The sequence below is a fragment of the Barbatula barbatula genome (assembly GCF_947034865.1).
Source record: "Barbatula barbatula genome assembly, chromosome: 12".
Lineage (NCBI taxonomy): Eukaryota > Metazoa > Chordata > Actinopteri > Cypriniformes > Nemacheilidae > Barbatula > Barbatula barbatula.
The window spans coordinates 19550018-19577086 of NC_136775.1; the positions used below are offsets into that span (position 1 = coordinate 19550018).

At 38.8% G+C, this 27069-nt stretch overlaps 2 protein-coding genes across 2 annotated transcripts in view; both read right to left on the reverse strand.

Moving 5' to 3' along the window:
• Positions 1-127: 127 nt before the first annotated feature.
• Positions 128-18291, reverse strand: limd1a (LIM domains containing 1a). The gene is made up of 8 exons (XM_079470548.1): positions 16894-18291; positions 10008-10109; positions 6414-6481; positions 5308-5370; positions 4409-4539; positions 3274-3325; positions 1493-1561; positions 128-1282 (listed from the first exon to the last, which is right to left on the reverse strand). Exons 1-8 carry the CDS (start codon positions 18005-18007, stop codon positions 1139-1141), a joined length of 1743 nt encoding a protein of 580 aa, XP_079326674.1. The 5' UTR covers positions 18008-18291; the 3' UTR covers positions 128-1138.
• A 1854-nt stretch (positions 18292-20145) lies between these two features.
• Positions 20146-27069, reverse strand: part of lars2 (leucyl-tRNA synthetase 2, mitochondrial) — a 43943-nt gene continuing 37019 nt past the window's right edge. The window contains exons 18-21 of the mRNA XM_079468736.1: positions 26624-26701; positions 26415-26526; positions 24034-24161; positions 20146-21240 (exon numbers count right to left, since the gene is read on the reverse strand). Coding sequence (XP_079324862.1) covers positions 21061-21240; positions 24034-24161; positions 26415-26526; positions 26624-26701 — 498 coding nt within the window. The 3' untranslated portion in view covers positions 20146-21060. The remainder of the gene's footprint in view (positions 21241-24033; positions 24162-26414; positions 26527-26623; positions 26702-27069) is intronic.

Sequence of the window (27069 nt, forward strand, 5' to 3'; positions counted from 1 at the left end):
CAACAAGATCTGAGGATATGATCCCATACTGATAATGTTAAGACATTAAAAGCTAAAACAAAAGCCATCAAATCACATTGAAATGTTGAAATTGAGGTGTGCAAAAACAACAAAGTAGCAAGTGTGTAAAAATACTCTTTAGGGATGTTCACTCTTTATTACAATGTAAAAATAAAATAGTAAATCTGACGCTTCCAAAATATAACATGCATGTGTATGTTATAAGAAAACGTGTACACCTGTACAGAGATGTATGACTCAAATGACAGAGCACACAGCACCGCATATTCAAGCTGGAATTATTTCAATATTTAATAGCCAATATAGAAAGAGAAGATTTTCAATTTCAAGAATTTCAGTTTAAAGGAATCCTAACACAAAATGCAAAATAATCTCTCCCATCCTGCTTTTTCAATAAAAGTAGATGGATAAATATCTAATACTGAAAGACATGAGAAAGCCAGTAAATCCGTACAAACAAAACAATTGCCTCATCTGTAAAAACTTCATCTTAAGAAACAAAAGGTAAATAAATAATTTACTAAATCTCTAACATTGTAACTATATGCGAGACATGTTGCGGTAACATTAGGCCTTAATAATATCTCTTTTTTTGTGTTACGTGAAAGAAATTTGAACCCACCAACATTTACAGAATTAATCTACTGAACCTGGTAAACTCAATTTTCTAGCATTGGAAATATATTATAATATAATATATATAAAAGCAGTGGGCAAATAAAATGAATAAATGACTTTAAAAGAATAACAAATTTAAATAGATATGACTTGTAAGCAGAATAAAAAATTACATTTGGCAAGTGCTAAATGGGACTAAAACGCATACCAACATACAATTCAAGCAGAAATTTAGATAAGTACTCCTAGTTCTTTCTCTTTCACTCACTGTTGAACTTAAGCATTTCATACAGCTGTGGATAAATTATTTCCATTTGAAACCAGTCTACAACCAAATTAATACAATAACAATGTGATAAACACAAAAAGGTTCTTAAAATACAGAAATGCAAAATGATCTCACAAATGCACATTTTGTCATTTAAAATGTTTGGTAATGTAATGAAGTAACTTTGGTAATGATGTTGTCTCTGAATAGCCACAAGGGGGCATCAGATCTTTAAAACTGACTGTGGTAGTTGTTCGCAGCAGTCGGAGGGGAAACAGGCTTCACGTGTTTGAGGTGACAAGCGTGACAGAGCAAGTGTCCATCCAGAGGATAGCAGCGGTGACCCTCCTCATCATTCAACTCCATCTGACAGTCCTGAGAGAACACACGGTACACATTAACATTACAGATCAAAGTATTTGTCGGTGAATGTTTGCTGGCATCTCGTCAAGGCATGCAAGTACTTCAAAAGCCCCTGGGGAACTGCTGATTCACAAACAAAGACTTCTTTACTTTAACTCATGACATTAAATTAATTAATTGTATGTTGTGTTCTGACTGTTGTATTGTCGTCACTAAACTCACCTCACAATGATAGCACTTCACGTGATAGTCCTTGTCCATTGAGACTACTCTGATGGTTTCATCTGATCCCTAAAAGGGTAAAAGGCGAGTGTTAAAAGGAACACGCAGTGGTCAGACTCATTTCAATGATCAGTTTGTTCTTTAAAGGGGTCATATGGCACGAATATACGTGTTTTTCTGTGTCTTGGTGTGTTATGTGGTATGATTTGACTAAGACCGCCCAAATGTAAATGCAAGTAAGGTGGGCGTACCTGACAGTACAATTGCTTTTGAAGCTGATGTTCCAAATATGGTAAGAGGTGTTTCATTTCCGTCACATGCTTGCAGTATTTGACCAATCGCTAAGCATTGAAAAGCGAGGTGTGCTGTGATTGGCCAGTTTACCAGAGCGATGAGCTTTGTAAAAGGCGGGGCAAAGAGGACATGCACGGTATGTGGAAAACACAGCGTTTTTGAACCTGAAATCGTGTATACACATCCCATCTAAAACAAACGATAATCTTCTTCTACTATCCCCTTTTAAATTTATCTTAGGCTGCGTTACGTTTGTCATTAACATGCACCCTGTTGTCCATCCACATACACATTGAAAAGACAAGTGTAAACGCGTGTCCTGATCCAGAGGTAGTCGACAAGTGCAGCGGAAAGTTTACTCTTGTTCCGGAATGATGCATAGTAATAACCAAACACTACTCCAGCAGCCCTTACTCTTCTCTAAGGAAGGCCTTGCTCCTTTTTTGGCGTATTCCTTCGGGCGGAGGTTATTAAAAGCACTCGGAATAGTGACATCATGTACCCGGGAAGTAGAGGGCTGTAGTCCGATTCCAGCCGTTCTCTGTATTGGTTGACAAGCGATTTCTGTTAAAGATAAAATCTCGCTTGGCACTGAACTTTGAACTTTTTGCAGGTATTGTTTAGGCTCTAACAGCAACATTACTCGTGAACTAAAGGTTGAAAAGAATGTTATCAAACGGATAATGGGACCTTTAACTGTGCTTTTAAACACATGTAATTATTTTAGAGTCAAGTTCAAAACCTTGTGTAATTTGATATACATCCTCTGCTTATACTTTCACTAATAAGTTCATTAATCATTTTAATAGTCTAAACACTGTAACATGCTCATCCTCCCTGTTAGACGTGTTCTGTGAAATCTCTCCCTGCAGCGGGGCTATTTTTAACCCGCAGGGTTACACAAGTGAAAAAGCGTGGTGTCCTGATTGTCTGAAGATCCGGTCTGCTTGTCCGGATCACAAAGATCGCATGTTAATGACAAATATAAACACAGCCTTAGATTTTCATAAGCACTTGCGTGTGAGTTACGGTTAACTTGCTCTAAAATAAATCGCTGCATACCTTTAGGCTCATTTCTAATTTGAGACTGGTGGCGAGATCTCTCTTGGTTTAACAAATGACAAACGCCCTGAATAAACAGCCATCGGTCTCTTTTTCACCGCTTACAGAATGAATCTCACCTAAATGCCTTAAATGTTGACCTTCATGTTCTGGATAGTTTGTCAGTGAGGTTGTAAAGGTCTCAGTAATGTGCTTTATTTGGTCAATTAATGCACACAAGAATAAAACCAGAATAAGCAACAAGTGTTTTAAAAAGGCCACGCAGTGTTGTATGACTGCGACACGTGGCTCAAATACAAGGCAACCTGATTTAAGGACATATGAATGCTTTCCAACCCCGAGTTATTTCCTCCAGTTCTGCTGAGTGGCTTTCACAATCATACCAGCAGAATCTTACACAGTGCAAGTCTTAAAAAGTGTCTCACCTCGGAGGGCAGAATTGGCTGATTACAGGCTGCACATTTTGGCGCAAGAACTCTAAAAATGAGAAGAAAACAAAATCCATAAAAAAGGTTTCTTAACCAACGTCCATACGTGAAAAGATGAGCAGAACAAGTTTAATAACATCTCCAAAATGTTGCATTAAATCACTAAATATTAAAGCAAGGGTCATGATCTCACACAGCTATTAGTTTTTTAAAATATATCAAACATTTAGGTGTAGTTTATCACAATAACTATAAATAAATACCACTTAATTCTGACAATTGCAAAGGGTAGTAAACACTTTGCATCTAAAAGTATATCATTTAAAACCTAAGAAACGTAATGACGTTCAGACAAATACTTTCAGAAGCCAGTGACTTGGAAAGTAAATGGTGGATGGAAAAGGGACAGAGAGCTATTGGACTAGACTGTAGATTTTGGCTTTTCAATTAGCTTGAGAATAGTTCAACTCCAGATGGAAAGAGTGAAGAGGCAGCGTTGCTTGATTCCATGCACTGATTTCATCTGCATATGGTCACCACCTGACTGACTGTCTGAGGTTTTCAATTCATTCAGTTCACTGAAAAGTCTGCATGAGAGGAATCTGGAGAGCAGCAAGGCATTCACACACACATTACATAGAGCTTCTGCAAAGAAAATGCTTGTGGAAGAAATTCTGGGGAATAGTCCACATGGCATAAAATAAAAATGTACTTTTTTCTTGATGGATCTGGTGGCAATCTTTGCTTTCCAAGGTACAACTGTACAGAAGAGCAGCCATGAACAGTGTGCTTTAATGGCATTTAAGGAATAAATGTTGTTTACAATGTTTTGGCAGCTGTACATTTCTCTATTAAAATTTGTTACTAAAATTGTCACCAATAGAGACATTACTAAATTCATAAATGTTATTTGCTTCTCATCAGTGTTGTCCTTCTGGAGTGGAAAGACAAGGTCTTTAAAAGACATAACATAGTGCTGGACAGTAAAGAATCAACAATTTACGTGCATCAATTATGTATAGTTACTACTTTTCCTAAGAAAAGTCAGTTAGATTTAAGTAATTGTACAAGCCCAGATTCTAACACACACAATTTGAAGCTTTGGTTAAACAATATACGGTTCTGTACCCACCTGTGATAGTCTTTGACACAGTAGATCTTGTTCTCTGTGTCTACAGTAAAAGGCACTCCATCCAAACTCTCATTACAGATGGCGCAGCGGAAGCAGCCTGGGTGGTAAGACTTCCCCAGCGCCTGAAGGATCTGAGGGGAAAAACATGCTAATGTGCTGCCAAACAAGACACAATTAACAGCGGCATAATCTTAATGCATGTACGTATGTGTGCGCATGCATAATTAATAAAAACATTCAATACAAACCCATTCCTGTTTGTATTGTGAAAATTATGAATGTTCAACTTTTGCTTTTAATAACTGCATGATGACCACTAGATATTCATTTCCTCTTAAACCTCTTAAGACTCCTTAGGGCAATATGTGAAGTGCTATGTGAGGAAACACTACATGGTCTCTTAAACAATGCTGTTAACACAAAAGTTTGTGTATATGTGGGTATGTCTTGTGTGCTCATGTCAAATGACTCTATGAGAGGAAACTGGAATGTGTGCTTGAGAAAAACTCATATACATCCAGTTGTACCCTACTATACCCACTTATTTTTTATAATAACTATATTTAGATGAAATGTGCTAAAAAAGAGATGTGACCAAACAAATCAATACAGTCTATTAAGTAAACTTCCAGTGCCACACAGGCAAATTCCCTTTACTGTCTGTTCAATCTAACTTATCATTTTAAACAAATAAATGAGTACAAGGATTCAACCATCAGCCTTCGCTTTGTAAATTACAAACAATTCACTCAAGGGTATAAAATATACAGAATGACTGGCACTGTACGTGGCTTTAAAGAGCACTTAACTGTCAGGAGGTTTCAGTAAGAATTTAACCCAGTTCATGAAATTGCTGCGGTGTGAGGTGACTAATGCAGGGTGCGGTACATCAGACTCACCATATCCATGATTAAATGTCCACACAAGTTACATTTATCAGCAGACTGCTGGAACCCAGAATACTACAAAAGACAAGGACAGAAGGGTTTACTGCTTAAAACAATGTTAATTCCTTTCCATAACTTCAGTTTCCATAGCCCACACAACATTAACATCTCAGACATAATCACTTTATTTTAATAGCAGCAGCTGAGACACACAATGGGAATGACTGGAGCTGGACCGTTTCACCTCATTTTACCCAACCACCTGGGCTGTGTTTCCCGAAACCTTCTAAACGCCATGTCATTCTTAAATTATACCTTAAGAGTGGTAGTGACATATTCTTAAAATCGACCCAGCGATACGAAGGTTTCAGGAAATGCAACCCACAATACAAGCCAAGATAAAACTGTACTTTCATTAACCTGTATACAAAAAGAGCAGGATACTTAAAAGCATCTTATTGTACAAGCTTAAGCTAAATGGGGCAGTACAACAGATGAATTATAACACCTGTATCATTGACTGTCTAGCACAAACTGAGGTAAATTATGACACTTTTTGGCAATCTTTCGATATGAAAAAGTAGACCCAAAGTTACGTTTGTGTATGTTGCCGTAGAAGCCATCTATAGACCGTTACATAAGTCGTGCGTGTCTGGACTGCAGTTAACTTCTGGTCTGTGTTTGGCTAGTGTCTTAATATAACAATTTATATTTAATTTATGTTATTAATTTACGTTAATAATAATTTATATTATTATTTTATAATTGTATTGAATAAACGATTTGTTGAATTTTGTTTTATGATCATTTTATGAAGTAAACAATTTGTTGAATGGGTCCTGTAGTTTGGTGGCATTTAAAGAAACCGTATGGGACATTGACATCTAGCTGTTGAGATTCAAAGTCTAAATTCAAAATATTGGAGAGACAAGTTTAGCCAAGTAACGGATCATCTCATTGGTTTAACTCTGTCAATGCGTTTTGTTACAGTTAATTTCTGCCACACACACAACCCATAATCTCTTTAAACATACTTCAGATACGGGGGCCACTATGATTTACACTCCCATGACTTCAAACATGCCAATTCCATAAAATAAGAATAGAAGACAGCATACCAGGAAGTCCTCTTCACAAAATACTTTTCCACAGACGTAGTAAAACGCTTTTCCCCGCAGCTTTCGACCTGCAAAGAACATAAACAACAACGTTTATTATCAACTATTAAAATTCAAACAGAAACTGTACAGCATCTTTAAATAAGTGAGGCTGTGAAAAATAAGTCATTTTAATGTATCAACAAACATTACTGCGGTTATTAGTTGTATCAAAAACTAAACAACAAAAACTTTACATTTTCAAGTCATTGGTTTTCTCTGGTCTTGATGTCAAAACTGGTTTGACAGATTTGCGTAAAGTAATCGTGTTAACATGCAAAATGTGACTGTCACATCAAACGCAGCACATGACTTTACTTGGCTTGATAAGCAAAAGCGTGCAGGATTTATTCTGTATGGCTATGCAACATTTCCTTGGCATGAATCCTTTTGGATGAAAACTTAATTAACTAAAAGAATATAATAAATTCAATAAAAGAGGTTAAAATAAAATCAAGGGCACATGAGAAAGGTTTGATTGAATTCAATGAGCCGACATAGCAAGAAACTGTTAGCACTCTGTAAGGACACAAGGACATGTGGGGCCCAGATACTGTTTTTCAGCACACGGTGAGAACTTCCTGTCCCAATCGGAGCTGTTTTGGGCTTTTTACCTCAACAGACAGACGAACAAATCTTCTCATTCAAACAGCCCCTGTCCCACAGGAAAGGGCAACATTCCTCCCATTTCAGTCTTTCAGGCTGATGTAGTTAACCCTTATAAGTAGGGATGCACCTATGCCACTTTTTTTGAGACCAAGTACAAGTACAAGTAGTACATTTGGGTGCTTGCCGTTTTTTTTACTGATTTTAAATCTGTCATTCATGTCTTACGGACAAGCACGTGAACAGTGTTAATGTTGATCCTCTGTACTGTACTTTTACTGACCGGGGTTTGTCTCTGGAAATTTTCTCTCGCTTCTCCAGCGTTTGCTGCAAAGTTGGTTATTGCAGTTTCAAGGTGCTAGCATTAGCAAACTCTTTGAACCCGGCGTTATGCTGGTTCTTTAGATGTTTAATCAAATTGCTTGTGTTAAAGGAGCTATTTCTCACCCCTCCTTTTGACAATTTAGCAGAGCATAGTTTGCAGTCTTCTCTACTTTTATCATCATCTTAAAATAACTCCAAACGGCTCAATACATCAACGCGGTCTTGCATGTTGAGATCGCGTGACCTCTTTTCGCTTGGTGGTGTGCGCGGGGAATTTTATGACTTTCCGCGTGACGCCGCATCAGAAGATGCGTTGCCATAAGGTGGTATACGGGAAGTTTTACGAGTACGAGTACATGAGCACAATATCGGACTGAGACCCGAGTACTGGTATCGGTCCATCCCTTCTTATAAGCCTCTGTAAAGTCAATGAAAGCCTTCATGTTACTGTCATCATATATTGGAACATACTCAACCTAAACAAAATGCTTGTCAGAGGGGCAAATGAGTCTGCTGGCAATCTGAAGGGTTTATTCTACGACTGGAAAAATGAGTGCTCAGCCAGATGCTTCAAATACCTAAGTCTCAGGTACACAAATCACAACCACAGCTGGCCAAAACGGTTTTGGTGAAGACACACAAAGTCAATACAATTATAACAGATGTAACAGACGCCAATCACAGGAATGTTAGCAGATGTTAACCAGGAGGTAATCCTTCTCCAGGGAGATGAGAAAAACATCTCAGAGGATATCAGGGAGCAACCACTGATTTTTTATTGTTTTGTTGTATCCTATACGGGGGTTTAAAGGCCCTTCCACACCAAAGGAAAAAAGATCATAGGGATCAGCTGTTGTGTTACAACGACAGCTATTTAGCTTTTTACACTGGGCGCAATGATTGATCCAAAGCAAGTTTTTCCACGAGAATGTGTCCACAGCTTTTTCAGCACCCACGCACCACCCCATATTTGCTCTTACCCAAAATGGTGAGATGGAGGTAATGAAAGCGTTGTATCAAGTTTTTCTAAATGTTAAGAAGCTTATTTGGTTTGAAAAGTTGAAATATTCCACATTTTTGATCAAACACACCAACCGATTGTAGTTGCACTAAAAACCTTTAAACACCATCTAAAAGTCGGGGTATCCCTACTGGATCTGATAATGAGAGCATTGGGACTGGGTCATGAACAAAGCTGCCCTCCTAACAGCTCTTAAACAACGAGCGCTCTGTTCCCTCACACAAACCACTGCTGTATTCACTGCCAAACACTAAGACTTAACAGAGAGCCCACCAAACATGAGTTCAGAAGGCAAGTCCTGATTTTTCACAAGAGATAAAGAATTGGTGAGTCTGTGGAACAGAAGGTAACAACTGGATATGTCTCATAACAACATGGATTTCCAGGAGCTGGTGTCAGTAAGAAACACACAAAGGCTTATCTATAATAAAAAGACTAAGCACATTTGACTCCCCACTAGCTTGCGCAGCAGCTTATATCACTTCCTGTGCAACTCTCCGAGGTCCAATGATGGAAAAAGAGATCTTAAAGAATTTCCTTACGGCCTGTTGAGACTTTAGGTCACATGGATGCTTCGCCTTCCCCCACTTTTTTTGTTCTCTTGTACCATATATGGGCTTTTCTAGTAGGGATTAATGTTATTTATGAGTCTTGAACATTCAAGTTTAAGTTAGCATTTGAACACTTTTCATACTGTAGATAATACTGAGAGATTGATTTATAAGTTGAGCTGTCAGGTACGATTTCTGCAATTCAATGTTGCAAACAGCGATATAGACAACATTTCGGTAGTTAGCTGCCTTATAGGTAATACTTAAATATTAGGTTATAGGTAAAACTTAAATATTGAGTCATGTTACAGCTGCAGTAGTTAATGAACTACAAGTTTGCAATGCGTTGCCCAAGCCTTCGTGTTGGCGTACTTGGTTACAGTTTGTTTCTGGCCTAAGAAATCGAACACCTGTTTGTCTCTTTACCCCACCGGCTCCAGCTGACAAAACACATCGGACATACCTCCATCCTCTCATCCAATCCGTTAACCCACCTCAGTCACATGCTCCTCAACATTCCTCTCCAGCAGGATAAACGCTCTCTCCAGCAAAACTATGCGCTGTGTATTCTCACTATCTTTAGTCTTTTAACCCATGTAAACAGGTGGACTGGACACACACGCTGACACATTAACTGCACTCATAACAGGACTCTGGACACACACACAGAACAAAAGAGTCGTTGCAGACTCTGATGTTGCAGGTCAAAGGCAGTCATGCAGAGGAGCGGTTCAGGAATGCACATTTTCCTTCAAATAGTTCTCATTCCCAGGGGCCACAGCTGAGCTAAATAAAGTGTTAGGAAACAAGACTCGATAAATGCCAGGAATTAAGGTTTATCTAAACCTCACCATGAGCCCTGGTATTATAAGCAAACTCAGACATAGCAGTACACTTGAAATCCAGTCCTGTTATTCAAAACTTGTCACTTTACAATAAGACAGTCCACTCACAAACATACATATGTATAACACATCCAGTAACAAATGCAAATATTAGCAACAAACAACTCCATTACTCTCAATACAGCATTTGATGGGTGTGTATACTTACTGCAAGCGCTACAGGTGAAGCAACTGTCATGGTACAAACTGCCCATGGCCTGACACGCCCGATTGGCTCCATAAACGGCTTTCCTGCACTTCACACAACTGCCTGCAAAAGAGCGAGAAAACCATCAGGTCAACTCTGCAATTTTTATTCTATATGCCATACAAACATGAACTAAAAATAGGTCAAAAGAGAAAGAGTGCAGAGGATAGCTATGTTGTGACACAGTGAACAGGCCCCATAATTCTCATCAGGGATTTGGACATACCCATTCATATATTTGAACAACTTATCCATTACATAGAATTCCATTACATCAAATAAAAGTTGACTAGTTGGCAGGTCAATATTTACCTAATATAAATTATCTGCAATAAGCAATGCTGTTTCTAGCCTCACTGTAAAAAGTCCAAACTGCTTTCAGCTTTTGCAAGCCTTTGGGTGATACATGATGAGCTTCAGGGCAGTTTACAAGAATGTTGCCTTGTAAACCATCCAAATGACCTCAGACATCTCAGATGATCGGAGATGTCTGAAGCACCATTTAGATTGACTGCAAGAATGCAGAATTCTCTAGGTTTACTTTCATCTCTATTTCGCGTAATTACAAATATAATAGTCTGTTACGTAGGGATGGGTATCGTTAAGGTTGTAACGGTATTACTACTTTCATTGATACCACTTATCGATCCGGTACTCTTAGCGGTACTCTTTGTTGTGTTTTTTTATGAAAGACGAAACTAAAGCTGGAGTTGTTTTCACTATTTAAAACATTCTTTACTGACATAACATATCTTATTTCATCACTACAAATCCATTTTTAGGTAAGCTCTACTTTATAATTTCTTAATTCCAATAACAACTGATGCATTTGTTGCATCAAAGAGTGCAGAACAGTACTCTACTCTCAGCCAGTCTTGTCTCATTGTTCCAAGGTTACAAGAGCGGAGCGGGCAGGGCGCAATCCATTCCTAGACCTGACAAATGCTGGACGAAGGAAGTGACGTCCCTACAAAACTTCAGCCACTATTAGATTATTAATGATAATTTTAAATCTAATTTTTTTATTTTCGCCTTGTTGTGCAAGCACTGTTGAGCTTGTGCAGAGGCTGCAGTTTTTGCCAGAGGGGAACTGGAATCCCCTGGTTAGGCCTGGTTTCCCTCCGAGGTTTTTTTTCTCCTCCAATGGAGTTTTGGGTTCCTCGCCACCGTTTGCATACTGTTTTGCACTGTTTTGCCTGGCCGGGGGGGCTGCTAGAATTTGTTAGTCTTATTTAATTAACACTGCATATAGGAATTTATTGTGTGTCTGATATTTGACCTGTGTTTTGAATTCCATAACCTTTTATGTTTTACTTATAGTCATTTTTTCTTGTACAGCTGCTTTGTAACAATGAAAATTGTAAAAAGCGCTATATAAATAAAGCTGACTTGACTTAAGCATAATTTATTATTATTCATCCATTTTAAATGCAGTACTGTGAAAGCATTTTTAATGTTTAAGATTTATTTAGGCTACTGCTGATTTAAATGTAGGCTACTTTTTTATGTGATGTGTGTTTATTAAATTATAACATACTAATTTAAAGAAACTTTATGCAATGTTTATGTTGGTCTTATTTAGGAAGACTGCTAGGCTAAAATACGTTCCTAAGGACGTGGATGATGAACTATTAGCTAGGCAGTCGAAAACTTAGCATTTTTCTGTCTGCACATTAGAAAGATGTTTTGCTAGATTACTTGTGTTTCCGCTCTTACAAGCAAAAATCTTGTTGCACTTGTTGCAACGAGCATTGTCTGCATCCAATCGAGTGAAATGTAACCAGACTTTAGACCGTTTGATTCTCTCCGCCATCATCACTCTATTAAGCGCGAGCTTTCGTGTTATGTGCTTGCACGCTCTTGTGTTGTGTGCGCGCGAGCTCTATGTAGTGTGGGACAGACGGACATTTCAGATTGCGAATAACGATAATGCAGGTAAATGTCTTTAATATTATCGCAAATTAGAAATGGTTTGTCAGTGAAAATATGCTAGGTAACGTTTATTTAGCAATAATAAATAGGAAATGTTTTTCTTAATTTCTCCAGTACCGACAGCAGAACCGTTAACGTCAGAGCTTATCGATACTTCGGTCTTTCATAATTTAGCCCCGGAACCGATTAAGTATCGGGTTTCGGTACCCATCCCTACTGTTACGGTTTATCAAGACGGCAATTCGGCCCAAGATGACATTCACCATGTCAAAAGTATGACCAAATCATGTAATGCACAACTGTGCCAACTCAAAACTAATTGACTAGTTTGGTAACTGCTAGTTAAAGCATAATGCCTATTTCAAGTCTATGTATTCCATGGTACGAAATTGTCTAATATAGCAACAACAATACTGTGCTGTGGTCAATAAAATAAATCTAAATAAAAATGAATATGATAACATAGACAACAACACAAAAGGTGCATCCCAAATCGTGCACGTATGAACTATTCTACACCATTGTCTAGTATAAATAGTGTGAGTAGTCCGTTCCCATTGAAAATTCTCAAAAAATAAGTGCACTTTAGGTACCCGGAAGATGCACTTTTTCAACCGAAAATACGAAGTGTGGAACTGTGGGCACATCACGCACTCAGAATATTACTTTACTTTAAATAAATAGTTATATTTATCTCTCTACTGTGGCCCAAGTCTATATAAATACGTATTTACAATGTTAACCAGTGTAAGAATAAGGTTATGTATCTTATTATTAATAAATGTTACATTGGAATTATTCTGTATTGATACTGTAGATGCCCTTTCGACATATGAGCCCCCGCTGCCACTGAGGAACTCTTCGCATATCCCTACAGGAAAACACGGAGCGACCTAATGGTTGTGTAAAAGTTATTTAGTAAACTACTAGACCCTTATACCCGAAGGAGAACTTTATATTAAGAGGAGCTTAAGATAACCATACAGTTTAAGTGATATCACAAGACTGATGAAGGCGAGTTAAGAGCACAAGAGGATCTCTGTTGTTGGTGTAGTATCTTGCGGTATTGCAAGAAGTATGCTGAAGTCAGAATGAGCAGTCGTATTCCACAGAGATAACAGCGTCTCACACACAGAGGTCTCTTCTTAGACAGGAGACCACATCAGGGAGCCAGCGCCGGTCCCATACAAAAGAGCCTTTGTCTCATCTGGTATTTAGCAAACATCATGTTAACCAGTTTTTCCCACTCAGCAAAGCCTGGTCCAAACGCACCAAACGGAGTCAGACTTTCAACACAAACACTACCAAAGCCGCAGCTGCCTTACAAAACGGCTTTTTATTTAAGCTTTCAAATGCTAAAATTAGTCAGAAGAATGTTCAGAGTTTACTACAAGTTCGAGTTTATGAAGATCATTGTGGCGTGCAGTCAGTTAGTTACCATAAAAACGTTTCGGACGCTTTAAAAAAATGGAAAAAGAAGAAAAGTGTTTTATCAAAAGTAAAAGCTGTATATTTCTGCTCTGAAATAAATTTTCACTTAAAAATAAAAATGCAGGCAGCACAGAATGAGGAGTCATTCACACAGGGCGCGTTCTTGTGCTAACACAAAACAAGTATTTTAAAGACACTAGGTGCGTTCCATTTGGTCATAAGTGGACTGCGAAGTCACAGGGTGTTCTGCCATCTTTAGTGAGATTCAAATCTAAAGGGAGCGAACACGTTCACTGTGAACGGTGTAGGGAATAAGGGAACATAGATACATCACTTTGCCGGAACGGGAAAAATCAATAAAACTAAATCACCCAACTGCCATTTTGCGTCACGAGCCAGAAAAACAACGGATGAGTTTACGTATGCCTTTTGTACACAATGAACGTTTATTCGATTATTGTTAATACTGTGGTTTGCTTCATGTAGCATTGTTATTATATTGGCTACACATTCAGGATTATGAACGTATATATATCATATTGCGCAATTAAGAAGTACTTTTCATATGCATGTAGGATATATCCATTTTGCTATTATTATGAAAAGTATTGTAAAAGTGGTAAGCAGCAGCAGTTCGTTTTTTATGTTACCTCAAGAATGTTTATGGCTGCACCACATAGGTAAAAAGGCGAGATGAGGGATGAGACTGACGTGACCATGGATCAAGAACACATCTTCACATAGTCTATTTTTTTATTGCACAACAGTAGCGTTTTAAATAATCAAAGCTACATCAGTCAATAAATAAATACGAACAAAAGTTACTTAAGATTATATTAATAAGATACAAAATGCGTGTAGTAAAGTTAAAAAGAATAATATAATTCTGTGATGACGCATTCAAATTAAGTGTTTTTTGTCAGCGAAGCACGTGCTCAGGGAGTAGGGAGCAGTGAACACTGCGTAGGAACCCTATCAAATGGAACGCAGCAACTGTATGAGTGCTGGCCCCTCAATATTTGCACGAACACGAGAGAACTATGGGACAGGAAGCCAGAAATCATAGACGACAATTAAGAAAAAGCCATCTATTTAAAGCCAAATTAAGAAATCTTTCATTGAACAAGCACAAGCCACAAAGAATGAATATCTGCTGTGTGGTTATGTCTGTGTGTACAAGGTGGGACTGCCCCCACCCCAAATCACATCTCATTCAGTGTTTCTGAAAAAAATCAGGGAGAGGCCAAGAAAAACTGACTCTAGACAGAGGGGCTCTAAATGGGCACTCCTCCATTTAGATGTCGAGAAAAGTTAAACAACCATTAGACTTTAATAAAGTGACTTATAATTTGTCATCTCTTTGTTTTGCTACTCTGTAAAATCCAGACATTCCTAAACGTCCCAGCGGTGCGGCAGCTGTCATGCTGAGACTATAAACACCACCATGGCTTATTATCCCATTTCACTGCAGACTCAGCACACAGGACACATATATCAACAGATTTGCTTGGTCATTAATACACAGTCCAAAAGCATAAACAATATCTAAGAAATTACTAAACAACTGTCTGTAGTACTGGATTCTAATCTTTCTTCATTAAATGTAAAAATCAAGTTTTTACTTGGCCATAAAATTTTTGTTTATCATTTTACGTTTTCAAGGATTAAAGAGCTCTTACAAAAAGAATATTGAGTAGGTTGAGGTTTGTTTGACAATGAGAGCAATGTACTTTACTCACCCACTCCTGACTACAAAAAAAACTTGGTTTGTTTAGTCACCATTTGTTACATGGTCCTTTTCTTGGCATGAATCAGAGTACAGTACAGAGGTCAAGAGAATGTTGGTTAGTTTCCATGCGTATAAACCTTCCTTATTTAGTTATACGTAAACTAGCTAGATGTGTGAAAGCTATTAAATAAAGCGAAAAGCGGAGTGAATGCCATTAATTGGAATAAAGAGAAAGTGGTTTACCAGATATTTCTTACCATGAAACCCTACAATCAATGCTCTCTGGTTGGGGCTGCTCAACGTTTTTTTTGCCCAATTTGCCCAACAAATCAGAATAAATATGGTCATCGTTTGTGTTTTTAATATAAACCCGGATAAGAAATTGTAAAGAACTGACCAGTCATATATTCAGGGGTTAGGATTAAGGCACTAACACAGGCTGTGTCTCATTTCGTAAGGCTGCATCCTCCAGAGGTCTCAAGCGAAGGCTGCTACGTCATCGAGTCCGTCTCGTTTCATAAAATCAGGTAGGACTCTCCAGAGGCACCCTTCAAATGCGACCCTCTTTGACAGTAATTCGGAGGATACATGAGCTGTATCCTTCGATGTTAGCAATAACCCACAATTATTTGCGTCGGCCCACGTCTGTTATTTGAATAAACGGCAACAGCTGCACATTCGATCAAATATGTGATGTTTAAATGTTAACAGTTTACAATGTGTCACGTTTTTTGTTATCTGAAAATATGTCATTGCTATAGTTTTGTCAATATTAGTAATGTTTTTATCTAATGCTGTGTTCACACCAAACACAAACAAATCGTGTTCCATCCTCTTTATTACTCGCAGGAAAAGTTTGTTATTTTTGCGTGACGCGACGGGGAGGCTCTTCCTACTGAAACAGTAGATGTCAATGGGCTCTTCGCGCGAATATCTCGCTCAAGTTGAAATTTTTCAACTTGCGTGGAAGAAGCGATTTCACATGCTTTCGAGTTTGCATCTGGTCTAGTCTTTGCATTGACTTCTGTATGTAACTAGCTTGTGTTTGGTGTGAACCCAACATAGGGAATTTTAATAAATTACACTTTAATACCTTAAATTAAATAAGACATAGTCCTGGATTAAGCTACGGCTTTGTCTTTAAAACCGGTCCTTTGTGTCAGATATTACTCATACCCATCTCCATTTAGTACAGACTTAATTGCAATTCATTTTGCAGACATGATTGTTTTTCATACTTGGAATGCAACATCATTATACGCTTACACTATCAAGTAAACAAGCAACATCAGATGTCAATTCTTAACAGCTTTTTCTGTTAGACAGTAAAGCCAACATGCTGAACTAGTTTAGAAACATATGCTCGTAAATAGGTCCTAAAGTGATTCTATTGATGTTTTCATGCTTCTGCTTCCTCTATCAACTGTATTTTTGTAAAAGAGCAGTGAAAAAAAAGTTTAGTGATTCAGCGAAAGTGATGATCAAAAAAATGAACAACAGATGAGAATGCAGGCCTAGAAATAGCTTCTGGAAAGAAAAAAGACTGGCAAGGTACTAGGAGCAGGGATCTATATCGTTCTTTCATACGTTCACATTACATACAATTCACAGAGGCAATAGTCAAACACACATACAGAGTGAAGGTCAAATGGAAACAGGCAGAGGGTTTTTCAATCAGCAAACTGTTAAATACAGTTTCCAGATGTGAAAAAAATAAATAGAAAAACACACTGGCAGTGATCACATTGTGCTTACCAAAGTACTCAGCATTTGGCAGAACGTCCATCTCCTTTTCCAGGCGTTCAGTCAGAGCTTCTAATTTTATTTCAGCCACAGACGGCCCCTGATCCGCCTGTACATGGAGGCTCTGGCATGTTAGTTTGAGTGGCCGAGAGGGGCAAGAGCGGTCATCTAGTGCAGACACTACAGGAGAAGACGACGTGGGTGCAATGGGTTGGGGTGTCTCAGCTTGCTTCCCCAAAGAGAATAGCGAAGGTGGGGTCACCTGGGCAGGTGAGGGTGTTGACGTGCCAGTGTTATGGGGTACCCCATTCTGAGTCGGTCCACTGGCAGACCACTGAACAGAGACGGGCTGGAAATGACCAGGGCTGGTTTGATGAGGCTGATTTTGAGCGTCTCCCGGAGCCCTGTAGGTTCCTGTGGGTGAAAGAGACTTTCCAGATTTGGCAAAGGATTGAGGATTCACAGTCACTCCAGGGGAACCAGCAGAGCATGAATTGCTGGCAGGAGGGGGAGTCTGAGAAGTGTTACCAGCCTTCCATGTGCCAGGAGGGCTGGTAGAGGAGGCTGCCCGAGCTGGCACCGGTATTGGGTTATAAGCATTCCCAGTCTCCTTGGTGTCATAACTGTTCACGTAACCCCTCGTGCTGGCTCCATCATGCAGACTGACCGGATGATGTTTCGGCCCTTCGTGAAAGATGTACGGATTCACACTGGCATTGCCAGTCACGGGTCCAGACATGATGGGCGGTTTGGCTGCTGCTTCACTGCCCAGTCTAAAAGCCACGTTACTGATGGGGGGTCTGTCTTTCGTGTTTTCCGACAATTTCGCATGACTTCCATTGACCCTCGCTGCCAAACTGCTCTTTGCCATCTCCTCTTGCTGCTTCTGCATGTGTATTTTAGCCATTTTAGAGGCAAAAACTTTCCTGGTTTCCTCGAAATCCGGGTTATTTTCCGCATCTCTCCTCACGCGAAACAAGCCGTCCCTCGACGCTTCGTACATGTTTAAGTCCTCAATGAATTTACTCGCTTCAAGTCCCAAATCATCGTATTTATCCATGTTTTCCACAGGAAGCAATAAATGTTTTAAAACGCGTTCTTTGCCACCACTGAAGTCGGGTAACATGCAAGGCGGCAAACCCCTCAACTCTTATTCGAAAATCACTCAAAACCCGACCGAAGAGTCAAAGTAAACGGTCTCACTTTCCACAAAGTCAACATAACACGGTACAGACTGAATCCACAAAAAGAGCCAAAGCCCCCAAACACTCCGAGATGTTCATTCGAGTTCAACGAAACCCAAAAACGTCTCAAGTGAACGAGCGCGAGTTTAACTTCTCCTTCAACAAACTCTTCCCTCAGGACTGACGAAGCGCGCGACTCCCGCCTCCCCGATACTCCTGCTCGCGCGCACTCCCGTTATGAATGCAGAAGCGCGAGACGCTGCGATGTTCGCGGGAAACGACACACAAGCGACCGCTTGACGTCATAACAACCAAGAGAAGTCTGGCGCGTGTATTTGATGATTTTCGCCTCCTGCCATGTGGTTGTGATTTCATTTCGCACAATGCAAGTACAGAACGGGTAACTACAACACACGTGGCAATAATCAAACGTTGTATACATGTCTGACAGATTTCATTTAAACTGAGATGGGAACTTGTTGATCAGCCCAAAACCTTTATAATATTTCTCGTTCACAACATATTCAGGAGCTGCTTTTCCCGCTGCGTCCTTGTGATAAATCACACAATAGATTTGACACAAAAGTAATGACATGCGGAAATCCCACCTGTAGGCTATGAAACACGAGAACATCACGAAAATGTTGCTTTAACGGTTTAAAAACGACGAGCTGTTGCTTTTTAAGCATTTAGTGATTCTAAGGCCTCATACGTCCCCCGCCACCAATGTTAGGGTGTTAGGGGTGGTTAAGGGCATTTATGTGATTGGTGAGGGGTTTTCGCAATGCAATACACACAAAAAAGTCACGTCACGTGGAATGACCTTCGTGTAAGGTCATCACTTTTAAGGAATGTGGGAATTGGGCTCTTTTAGTGAGTCACTCACACAAGGCTTTCACAAGGGACAGTGGACGGGATCAATTTCATGACCGAATCATGTGTGGTCACTCAGTAACATACTCAAACAATAGATGTACTGTGATCTAGGGTTTAGTGTCTCTAAAGGATCCGCAGCCTTGGATTCACACGGTACGGTCTGTCCAGTTCGTTTTCAAAGGGGAAGATGTGGGGATGACACCTGATTTGACGTCGAGAGGCTACTTTGCCAGTTCTAAACATTGATCACTGTAGCGCTTTGAAACTAAATCTATAGCTTTCGGGTTTACGGTCGAGCACTGGACTCATACAGCAACAGTCCATTGGCATTTAGTGAGGCGTCAAGTCATTGTGTTGGGCTGTCAAGACATTAAATGGGTCAGCATTACACCAATTCAGCAAACAGAAGTATATTTTTGTTTAGGCCAACACACTACATACATTAATGCGGAGTCTTGAAACCCACTATTACCATAGATTTGAAAAAAGTATCGGTAACACTTCAGTAAAGGGGCAATTCTCACTTTTAACTAGTTGTTGTTAGCTTGTCTATTATTTGGATATTGGCTATTTATTAGTACTTATAAAGCTCACATTCTGGATGACCATACTCTACATCCCTAATCCTACCCAATACCTAAACCTGACTAACTATTAATAAGCAACAAATTAGGAATTTACTGGGGGGAAAGTCAAAGTTAACGGTTTGCTAATAGCGAGCTTTGCCCCCTATACTGAAGTGTGAATACTATAGTTGGAAAAATACTTATTTTTTTGTTCTGTTTAACACAAGAGATATGATAAACAGTGTTTTGAAGTATGTAGGACAGCGTAGTCAATGGGGTCCAAGAACTGTTTAGCTACAAGCATTCTAGAGAGTGAGCAATTCATGAAAGAATTTACATTTTTGGGTGAAGTATCCCTTTAAGTTGCATTTGTTTTTGTCTCAAACGTGATTAGTGCTGTTATGAAGCCTCTAGTCATGGTGTTAGTGATGAATTCATGAATCGCATTCCATTCACCCCCACACACACATTCTTAACATTGTTGTGTTCAAAGTCAAACACATATTGCAGTACCAAGTGACATAATATCGTATTCCCACCAACTAAAAGTGTAGCCTAATTTAAGTTTCCTTGATTTCTGAACCTCAGAATGCACCATTAAGGAGATACTTCTCCCAAAAATGAAAAAATATATTTTTTGTGTTCATCAGAACAAAGATATTTATACAGCTTTGGTACATCACGTAGGTGAGTAAATAATGACATAATTTTCATTTTTAAAACACCATACACTTTACATTAAATGTACATTTATGCATTTTGCAGACACTTTTTCAACAGTGCTTTCAAGTTCACAATAGTGCATGTGCTCCCTGGGTTACAACCTTTGAACTGCCAACACTGTATGTGAACACTTCATTGTAAATGCACAACATGAGGTCTATTGTGAAGGTTCTCTAACCTGGGTGCTTAGCTCTTTATTTATGGACAACAACCACTAGCCGAACAGTAGACTTATACAGCAGTTTATTTTGCTAGCTGATATAGTGACAAACATTCATAAAGGATATTGCGAGTCACCTAAATGAAGGTTTGATGAGGTCAGATGTAATGTAAGACCCAGCAGGAACCTGACTGTTGTCTGAAAGCACAGCATGGTCTCCACATCTCCTTTTCAGGCAGCAATGCAGGTCGGTTAGAGGTGTTTTAATGCCAGGCTAAAACCGGGTGTTCAGAAATAGCTCGGTAAACAACACTGACCCTGTTCTGGAATTTGAGGTGACAAGGGCTTAGAGGAGGAGCTGGATGAAATGAGGTGACGAACGATGCTCGGATGGGTATCCCAACCACCTAAAACCAGCTAAAATACTCTTTATTTAACAGCAAAGAGCAGTTGCATTGTCTTTTTCATATTATTAGAAATGATTATAGAAGCAGTCCACAAAAGACAGAAAAATTTTAAAACATAAATATTCCAGAACAACATGTCCTTATTTGTTCCCTTTTCAAGTGAATTGTTCCACCGTCTGTTGTTCTTGGGTGGCTCCATGGATATCAGATTATTTGATTCATTCTGTTAACAAAGCCCCCATGAGGCACAATGATTTGTTGTGTCATTCATCCACGAGGAAGTTAATAAGGGCAGTTCTTGGGGAGAGGATAGCCTTCTTAATGATGCGGTCAGAGAGAAGGCGAACACCCAGAGGACTTTCCAGCACCAGCTTCTGAACCTTCTGTGCATCCTGGGCCACCTCACAAGGTACAGAAACACTTCCACACAACTTGTTATTGATCTAGGGACAATACAGAAAGAAGAGTGAACACAGCTGAAAGTTTAATACTAAATGTTTTTTATTATATCAATACAAGCATTTCTACCTTTTAAATAAAGTGCAATCCATAACTTTTTGGTTACAAATATACAACATGTCTTGTCACATTACCGTACAACACAATGGTAAGCTTATAATAAAGAAATATAATTTGATGGTGAGATTTCTGTCTGGTCTGAATTACGCAAAACAAGTACAAATTTCTTTATTCATACTTTTGTATGCTAAAGAAAACACCAGTGATGCTATCCCATTCAGAACTGTTTATTTGATGGTTTTAACTTTGTTGGTTGTTTGATTTGGGTGGTGGCTTACTGGCCATACACAAAAGGCCAGTAAGCCCACCACCAAGTCTCTGTAATATTCTGGGGCCGTGTTCACAAAACTGTTCCGAAGACAAAATATAGGAAGTTTGCAAGAATGTTCGTAAGTGCGAATCTAAACCATTTCTTAAAGCGTTCTTAAATATTTATCTTAATTTCTGTCGTAAGAATAAAATGATATGCTTTGTCAGTGCTTACACTTGCTTGCTCATGTGGTAACTATACGTTTATCTATACAATAACTGAGGATGTAATGAATCAACATGAGTCAGTTGAAAATCGATAATACAATGTGACGATCAAATCGGTTGAGACGTTAGAAGAATCGCAGTTCATGTTTTGAACAGCAGGGCCGCTGTTTTTGATGTTTGATCCATTAAATGTGGATATGCTGATAGTTCTTAAAAAAGAAAAGTTAGGAAAAGCACAGACAAAGTCTTAGTTTGATCAAGTTAAAGAGACTTTTGTGTAATACATTTTTTGTTTAAATCTGTAATTTAGTTATTTGTCATAAAATACGACAAATGTGCAACATTAGAGAAATATAAAAGTTTGCCTCAACTCATTCTGTAAAAAGAATCGTGACTAAAATCGCATCGCGAAATCAGAATCATGAATCGGATTGCACCGTGAGCTAAGTGAATCGTTACATCCCTAACAAATACTTTATGTGTGTAACAAGCATTCTTATATATCCTATATTTATTAGCATGTGATGTGTTAAACGGCATTTACTATAGCATGTTAGCTAAAACATTAGCAAGCATTAAACATTTGTACTTACTATAATAATTTTTGTTTGATACTACGGTAACATTTGTGACCCTCTCCGTTTCGAGTCACTTTGTCCCAGAATAATGTAAAAAGCATGGCAGTTAAGATGAATTTTCTTCTTAAGAATGTTTTGTGAATCCGGCCCCTGGTCCCTACACATGACTTTGGTACCGCCCTTCAAAAAGAGTTTGTGTGTGTGTTCTGCAGGAAAATCTAAAGTTTATCGCTAACTGTATAAGCTGTCCTTTTAGTCTTTAAAGCTGTACTTATAATGTTTCAGAGATGGCCAAACAAACCCCTGTATCCATTGAGGGTAGATACTTTGCTTCTGCATCTGTCGGTAGTTGTGTGTTTTTGTGCGAAACTATTAACATCTGTCCCACAGCGTGTCTATGACTGTGGTGAAATGAAATGTGTCCAGACTGTTGGACCGAACCATGGGAGAAACTCAACCCTATCATTATGACTCCCAAAGTAGTTCATTCACCCCCACAAAGCAGGGGATTCCCCAAAATACTGCAGCTGTGCTAAGCCACCTCACCAGACTGCTGCCAGTTTGAGACTCAGAAAAGAGTGGGTGGAGCAAAGCATTCTGAGTAGCCGAGGCTGAACTCAACCCTGGTCTGCAGTATGTGATTAACAACAAAGCGGAAGAAACATCCAGAGCTCTTGACTTTGATATAGAAGACTCCTGACCACAAATACTCCAATAAAAAACTGTATAGTTTTTATGTACATGAAGGAGGAAATGAAGGGGATGCTAGTGCTATGCTAGTGGTCTAAACTGGTCCTCGTGCCTCAAGAACTCTAGACACATGTACATGCACACACATGCAGAGGCATGAGGGCACACACAAGGCCTTTGATGTGAGTCGGGCGCACCGAAGATTTCAGCCTGTAATAACCATCATGAGTAATTCAGAGGCCAAGCCCTTCACACACACTCCTACAAACTAAAATTACAGAGTGTCTGTAATGAAATAGAGGCCTTAAGTTAGAGCTACTTTCCCTTTGGTAACTTTCCCCCAAAATATGTGTGTGCTTAGAAGAGTAGAATTGTCCCAAATGGGATACTAAACGGTTTTATACTAACCTGAAGTGTGTGTTTTCCCAGGCGAGGGAAAACGACGTCAATCTCACAATACAATGCATGTCAATAAAAATAAATTTTTACATCGTACATTTCATGTAAAATAATCTGCTTTGCTCGGCATGACTTCAGTCAACATTAATCCCTCTGCAGGGGAACTTTGCTCGATTAGTGGCTAACGTAAGCGAAACTGTGACCGTGGAGTGCATGAAGTGTCCATAGTTCCACTACATATTTTCGATTGAATGAGCGCATCATCCGGTACTTAAAGTGCAAAGGAAGGGTTTTGAGCCGTATTTACTGTAGCAAACAAAATATCACTTGGCTCGCTAGACCCGAACCACCACCTAGAACACCCGAGAATCATGGTGGCCATTTTTGCATTGGAAAGCAACACTCACGTTTCCTACCAAAACGGTCACAGTGTACAATTGTAAAAAGTACAAAAATCCTGAGAAAAGCTTGACTACTCAGAGCTCTGGATTTCATTTTCTTACACTGTAAAGCAAAGACATTGTGACCGACAAATTTTTGTTTGTGTTAGTAGTTTTTGTGTGTGAGACATACCCGTACAGAAACCTGAAGCGTGTCAGGGGTATGAAGGTACTCTGGGTCGACACAAGGCCACGGCTGCTGAAGGACATTTCCCTTGCCAGACAGCATTGTCCCTAAAGGATTCCTCACCTGAGTCAAACCTGCATATAGAAAGTTAGTTTAACACCATTATATACAAGACCGTGAATGATCTAGCACACACACAAACATCTCGTTGTCAGTTCCTACCCGTAGTTACTTTAAATCTAGAAACCTGTGCATGACCACAAACAAGGCCTTCAGGAAGGATGTACGTTTCCGCTTGTCCACAGCATGCAGTGTGTGTGTTAGACATGTTAACAATACAGAAAAAATGTAATATCATTAATGTCCAAAATATGCCCAATATTTGATGTGCAACCTGTAGCAGAGGAGAAATATTCAAACAATGACTTTTAGATTCTTCCTCACCCCAAAGTATTACTTCACTTGGAAAATATAACCTGGAATATAACATACAGACTACTTTGTGTTATGTTTCTCGAAAAGTGACTTTTGTTTCAATCCTTTGTCTTCTGGTCACCATCTATCAGTTTGTTATCAGAGTGTGAGGATGTGTCCATTTCACATTTCGCCTCAAAGAGAGACACACATACACTTTCTGCGTGTGTGTGACAATAGCGGGATGTGATGGAGCGGACTACAGTCGCAAGTTTCCTTTGTTTTTCCCCTAACTAGCTTTTTCCATGACTCTTCACCAAGCTTACGATTTGTCACTTTCATCCAAAAATATTTTTACCAACATCATTGTTGTTGTTGTTCATAAATCTTAATCTCTCCACTACTATCGGTATAATGTAACTACTGTAGTATAACCATTGTTAGTGTGACTTTCCAAAAGGGTAGTATCATAAGATTCTCTGGTTAAAACAGCTGGATCTTGGCCCCTTGAATTCTAATTGACTTGCTTTCTATTTTATGTTGTGTGTTTGAGTAAAAGCCACACCAAATAGCATGATAGCTATATAGACCACTTTGCAAGATGTAAACACTTTTGGGTTTATTTTTAAATCATATATACAGCTGCGGAAAATAATGAAGAGAGCATTCCGAATGTTCATTTCAAATCAGCATTTCTACATGTGTTGTGGCCATTCCAGTCCAGTGTTTGTTAAATTTCAACACAATCAAACCTCAGAAAATGATAAAATGAAAACTGTGATAAAAACCGAGATGATCACAAAAAACACATATACAACTATGACTGTTGTATTGCTTAAACGTGAATATGAACTTGTTTTCTTTGGAGCATCTGAGTTCTGAAAAAATCTTTTCTGTTATTTTTATCCGTCTCTCGAGTTTAAATTTTCTGCAAAGAAATGCAAATAGAAACAATATTTTATTAGAAATTTGATAGAAATATGGCTAGTGTTTCACAGGATTCAACAAAAATTATAATTTGACCTAAACACATACCTATAAATATTCAATTTTATAATCAGAAAAACGTCTCTGAAATGGTCTCTTCATTTTTTCCACGGCTGTATATATTAAATCTTAAAAACATTTGTTTAACATTTTGTCTCTGTTATAAATGTTCTGTTGGTTGTATTTTGTTCAAGCGTTTGTGTAGTGTTAAAAAAGGGAAATAGGAAGTTAATTTGAACCAGCATTAGACCAGCTTTGTTTACGTCTTCTGAAGTGGTCTATAAATGTATATTTACATTTACATTGACATTTAGCAGAGGCTTTTATCCAAAACGACTTACAAAGAGTTCGGGGAGCAGTAAGCGATATGTCATAAAAGAGCAATAGTACAATAGGTGCTAATACAAAGTTACTAGTATATATGTTTAGTGTGCATGGTTCACAAAAAAAACATTTTCAGCTAGTCAAATAAGACAGAATGCACAAGAACTAAACATTAAAACCTTACAATATATTTATAACAATAAAAAAACTATAATGTATTTATAACAATAGGAAACAGGTCACACCAACATTCAGTCACCAGGAACAGTAGACACAATGTGGAGAAACTGATATGACAGAGAACAATAAGGAGAATCGCACTGGGATTTGTGTACATGTGATACTTGCAACGTTGCATGCTCACATCTGTTATACTAGCAGGGTGTAGTGGACTCTTTCAGGATTAGATAAGCTGTCACACGGACATATTTCCCTCAAGGTCAGCAGCTGTATGATTCATTCACTTTGTCCAATCAGACGCTTCTTATTCACATATAAGGCCTTAAACTGTTGTTGTATTGAAAATTGTTGTGTGAGGATTCTTTCGTGTTTCTCTAAAATAACAACATCCACGATTAGAAAAGACGTGAGGGTTCATTAAAACGCTATTAAACATCATCACTTTAGGTTTGAAGGGGAAAATTATTATTATACTGTCATACCTGCCCAGAGTTCAGATGCTAAGTGTGGACACATGGGTGCAGCCATGATACAGAGAGATGCCAAGGCCTCCTCAAACTCCACACTGTGCAGAACGGCTCGAGATGAAGCTTGCTATTGTGAGAAAGCAACAACAAAAAAGTTCAGAAAGCTCAATTTATTCATGATATACGATAGCATTTACCGGAAAAGATGATCACAGTAGACTCACTGAGAGTGTGTTGGTCAGACCCATCAGTCGAGAGATTGCGGCATTAAACAGGAAATCCTCTGTGAAGTGAACTGTGACCTGTCAACAGAATAATCTGCTTTAGTTCCAAATCAGACACACTATAAACCATCGACTATAAACTTTCCTAAAGTGTGTTTTCGGCCTGATGCTCCGACCTACAGCATTTCAACACATTATAAGCACGTGCACAATGCAAAGGCAATTCCACAAGGTGAGAGGAACAAAAGACAATCCCAGAATGCATTGCCGAATGAACGGTGAATGAGAAAATAGCATCTATGAATACACTGGTACAGGTTCCATTTAAGTATGCTGTCTACTAAGGCGAAGCATCATGAAGGTGTTGGTAGTCAGTGTTAGTGTAAGACCAGGATTTCTGCTGGTGGTGAAAATAGTCCACCAATTTCCTATGAATAGTTCAAGTC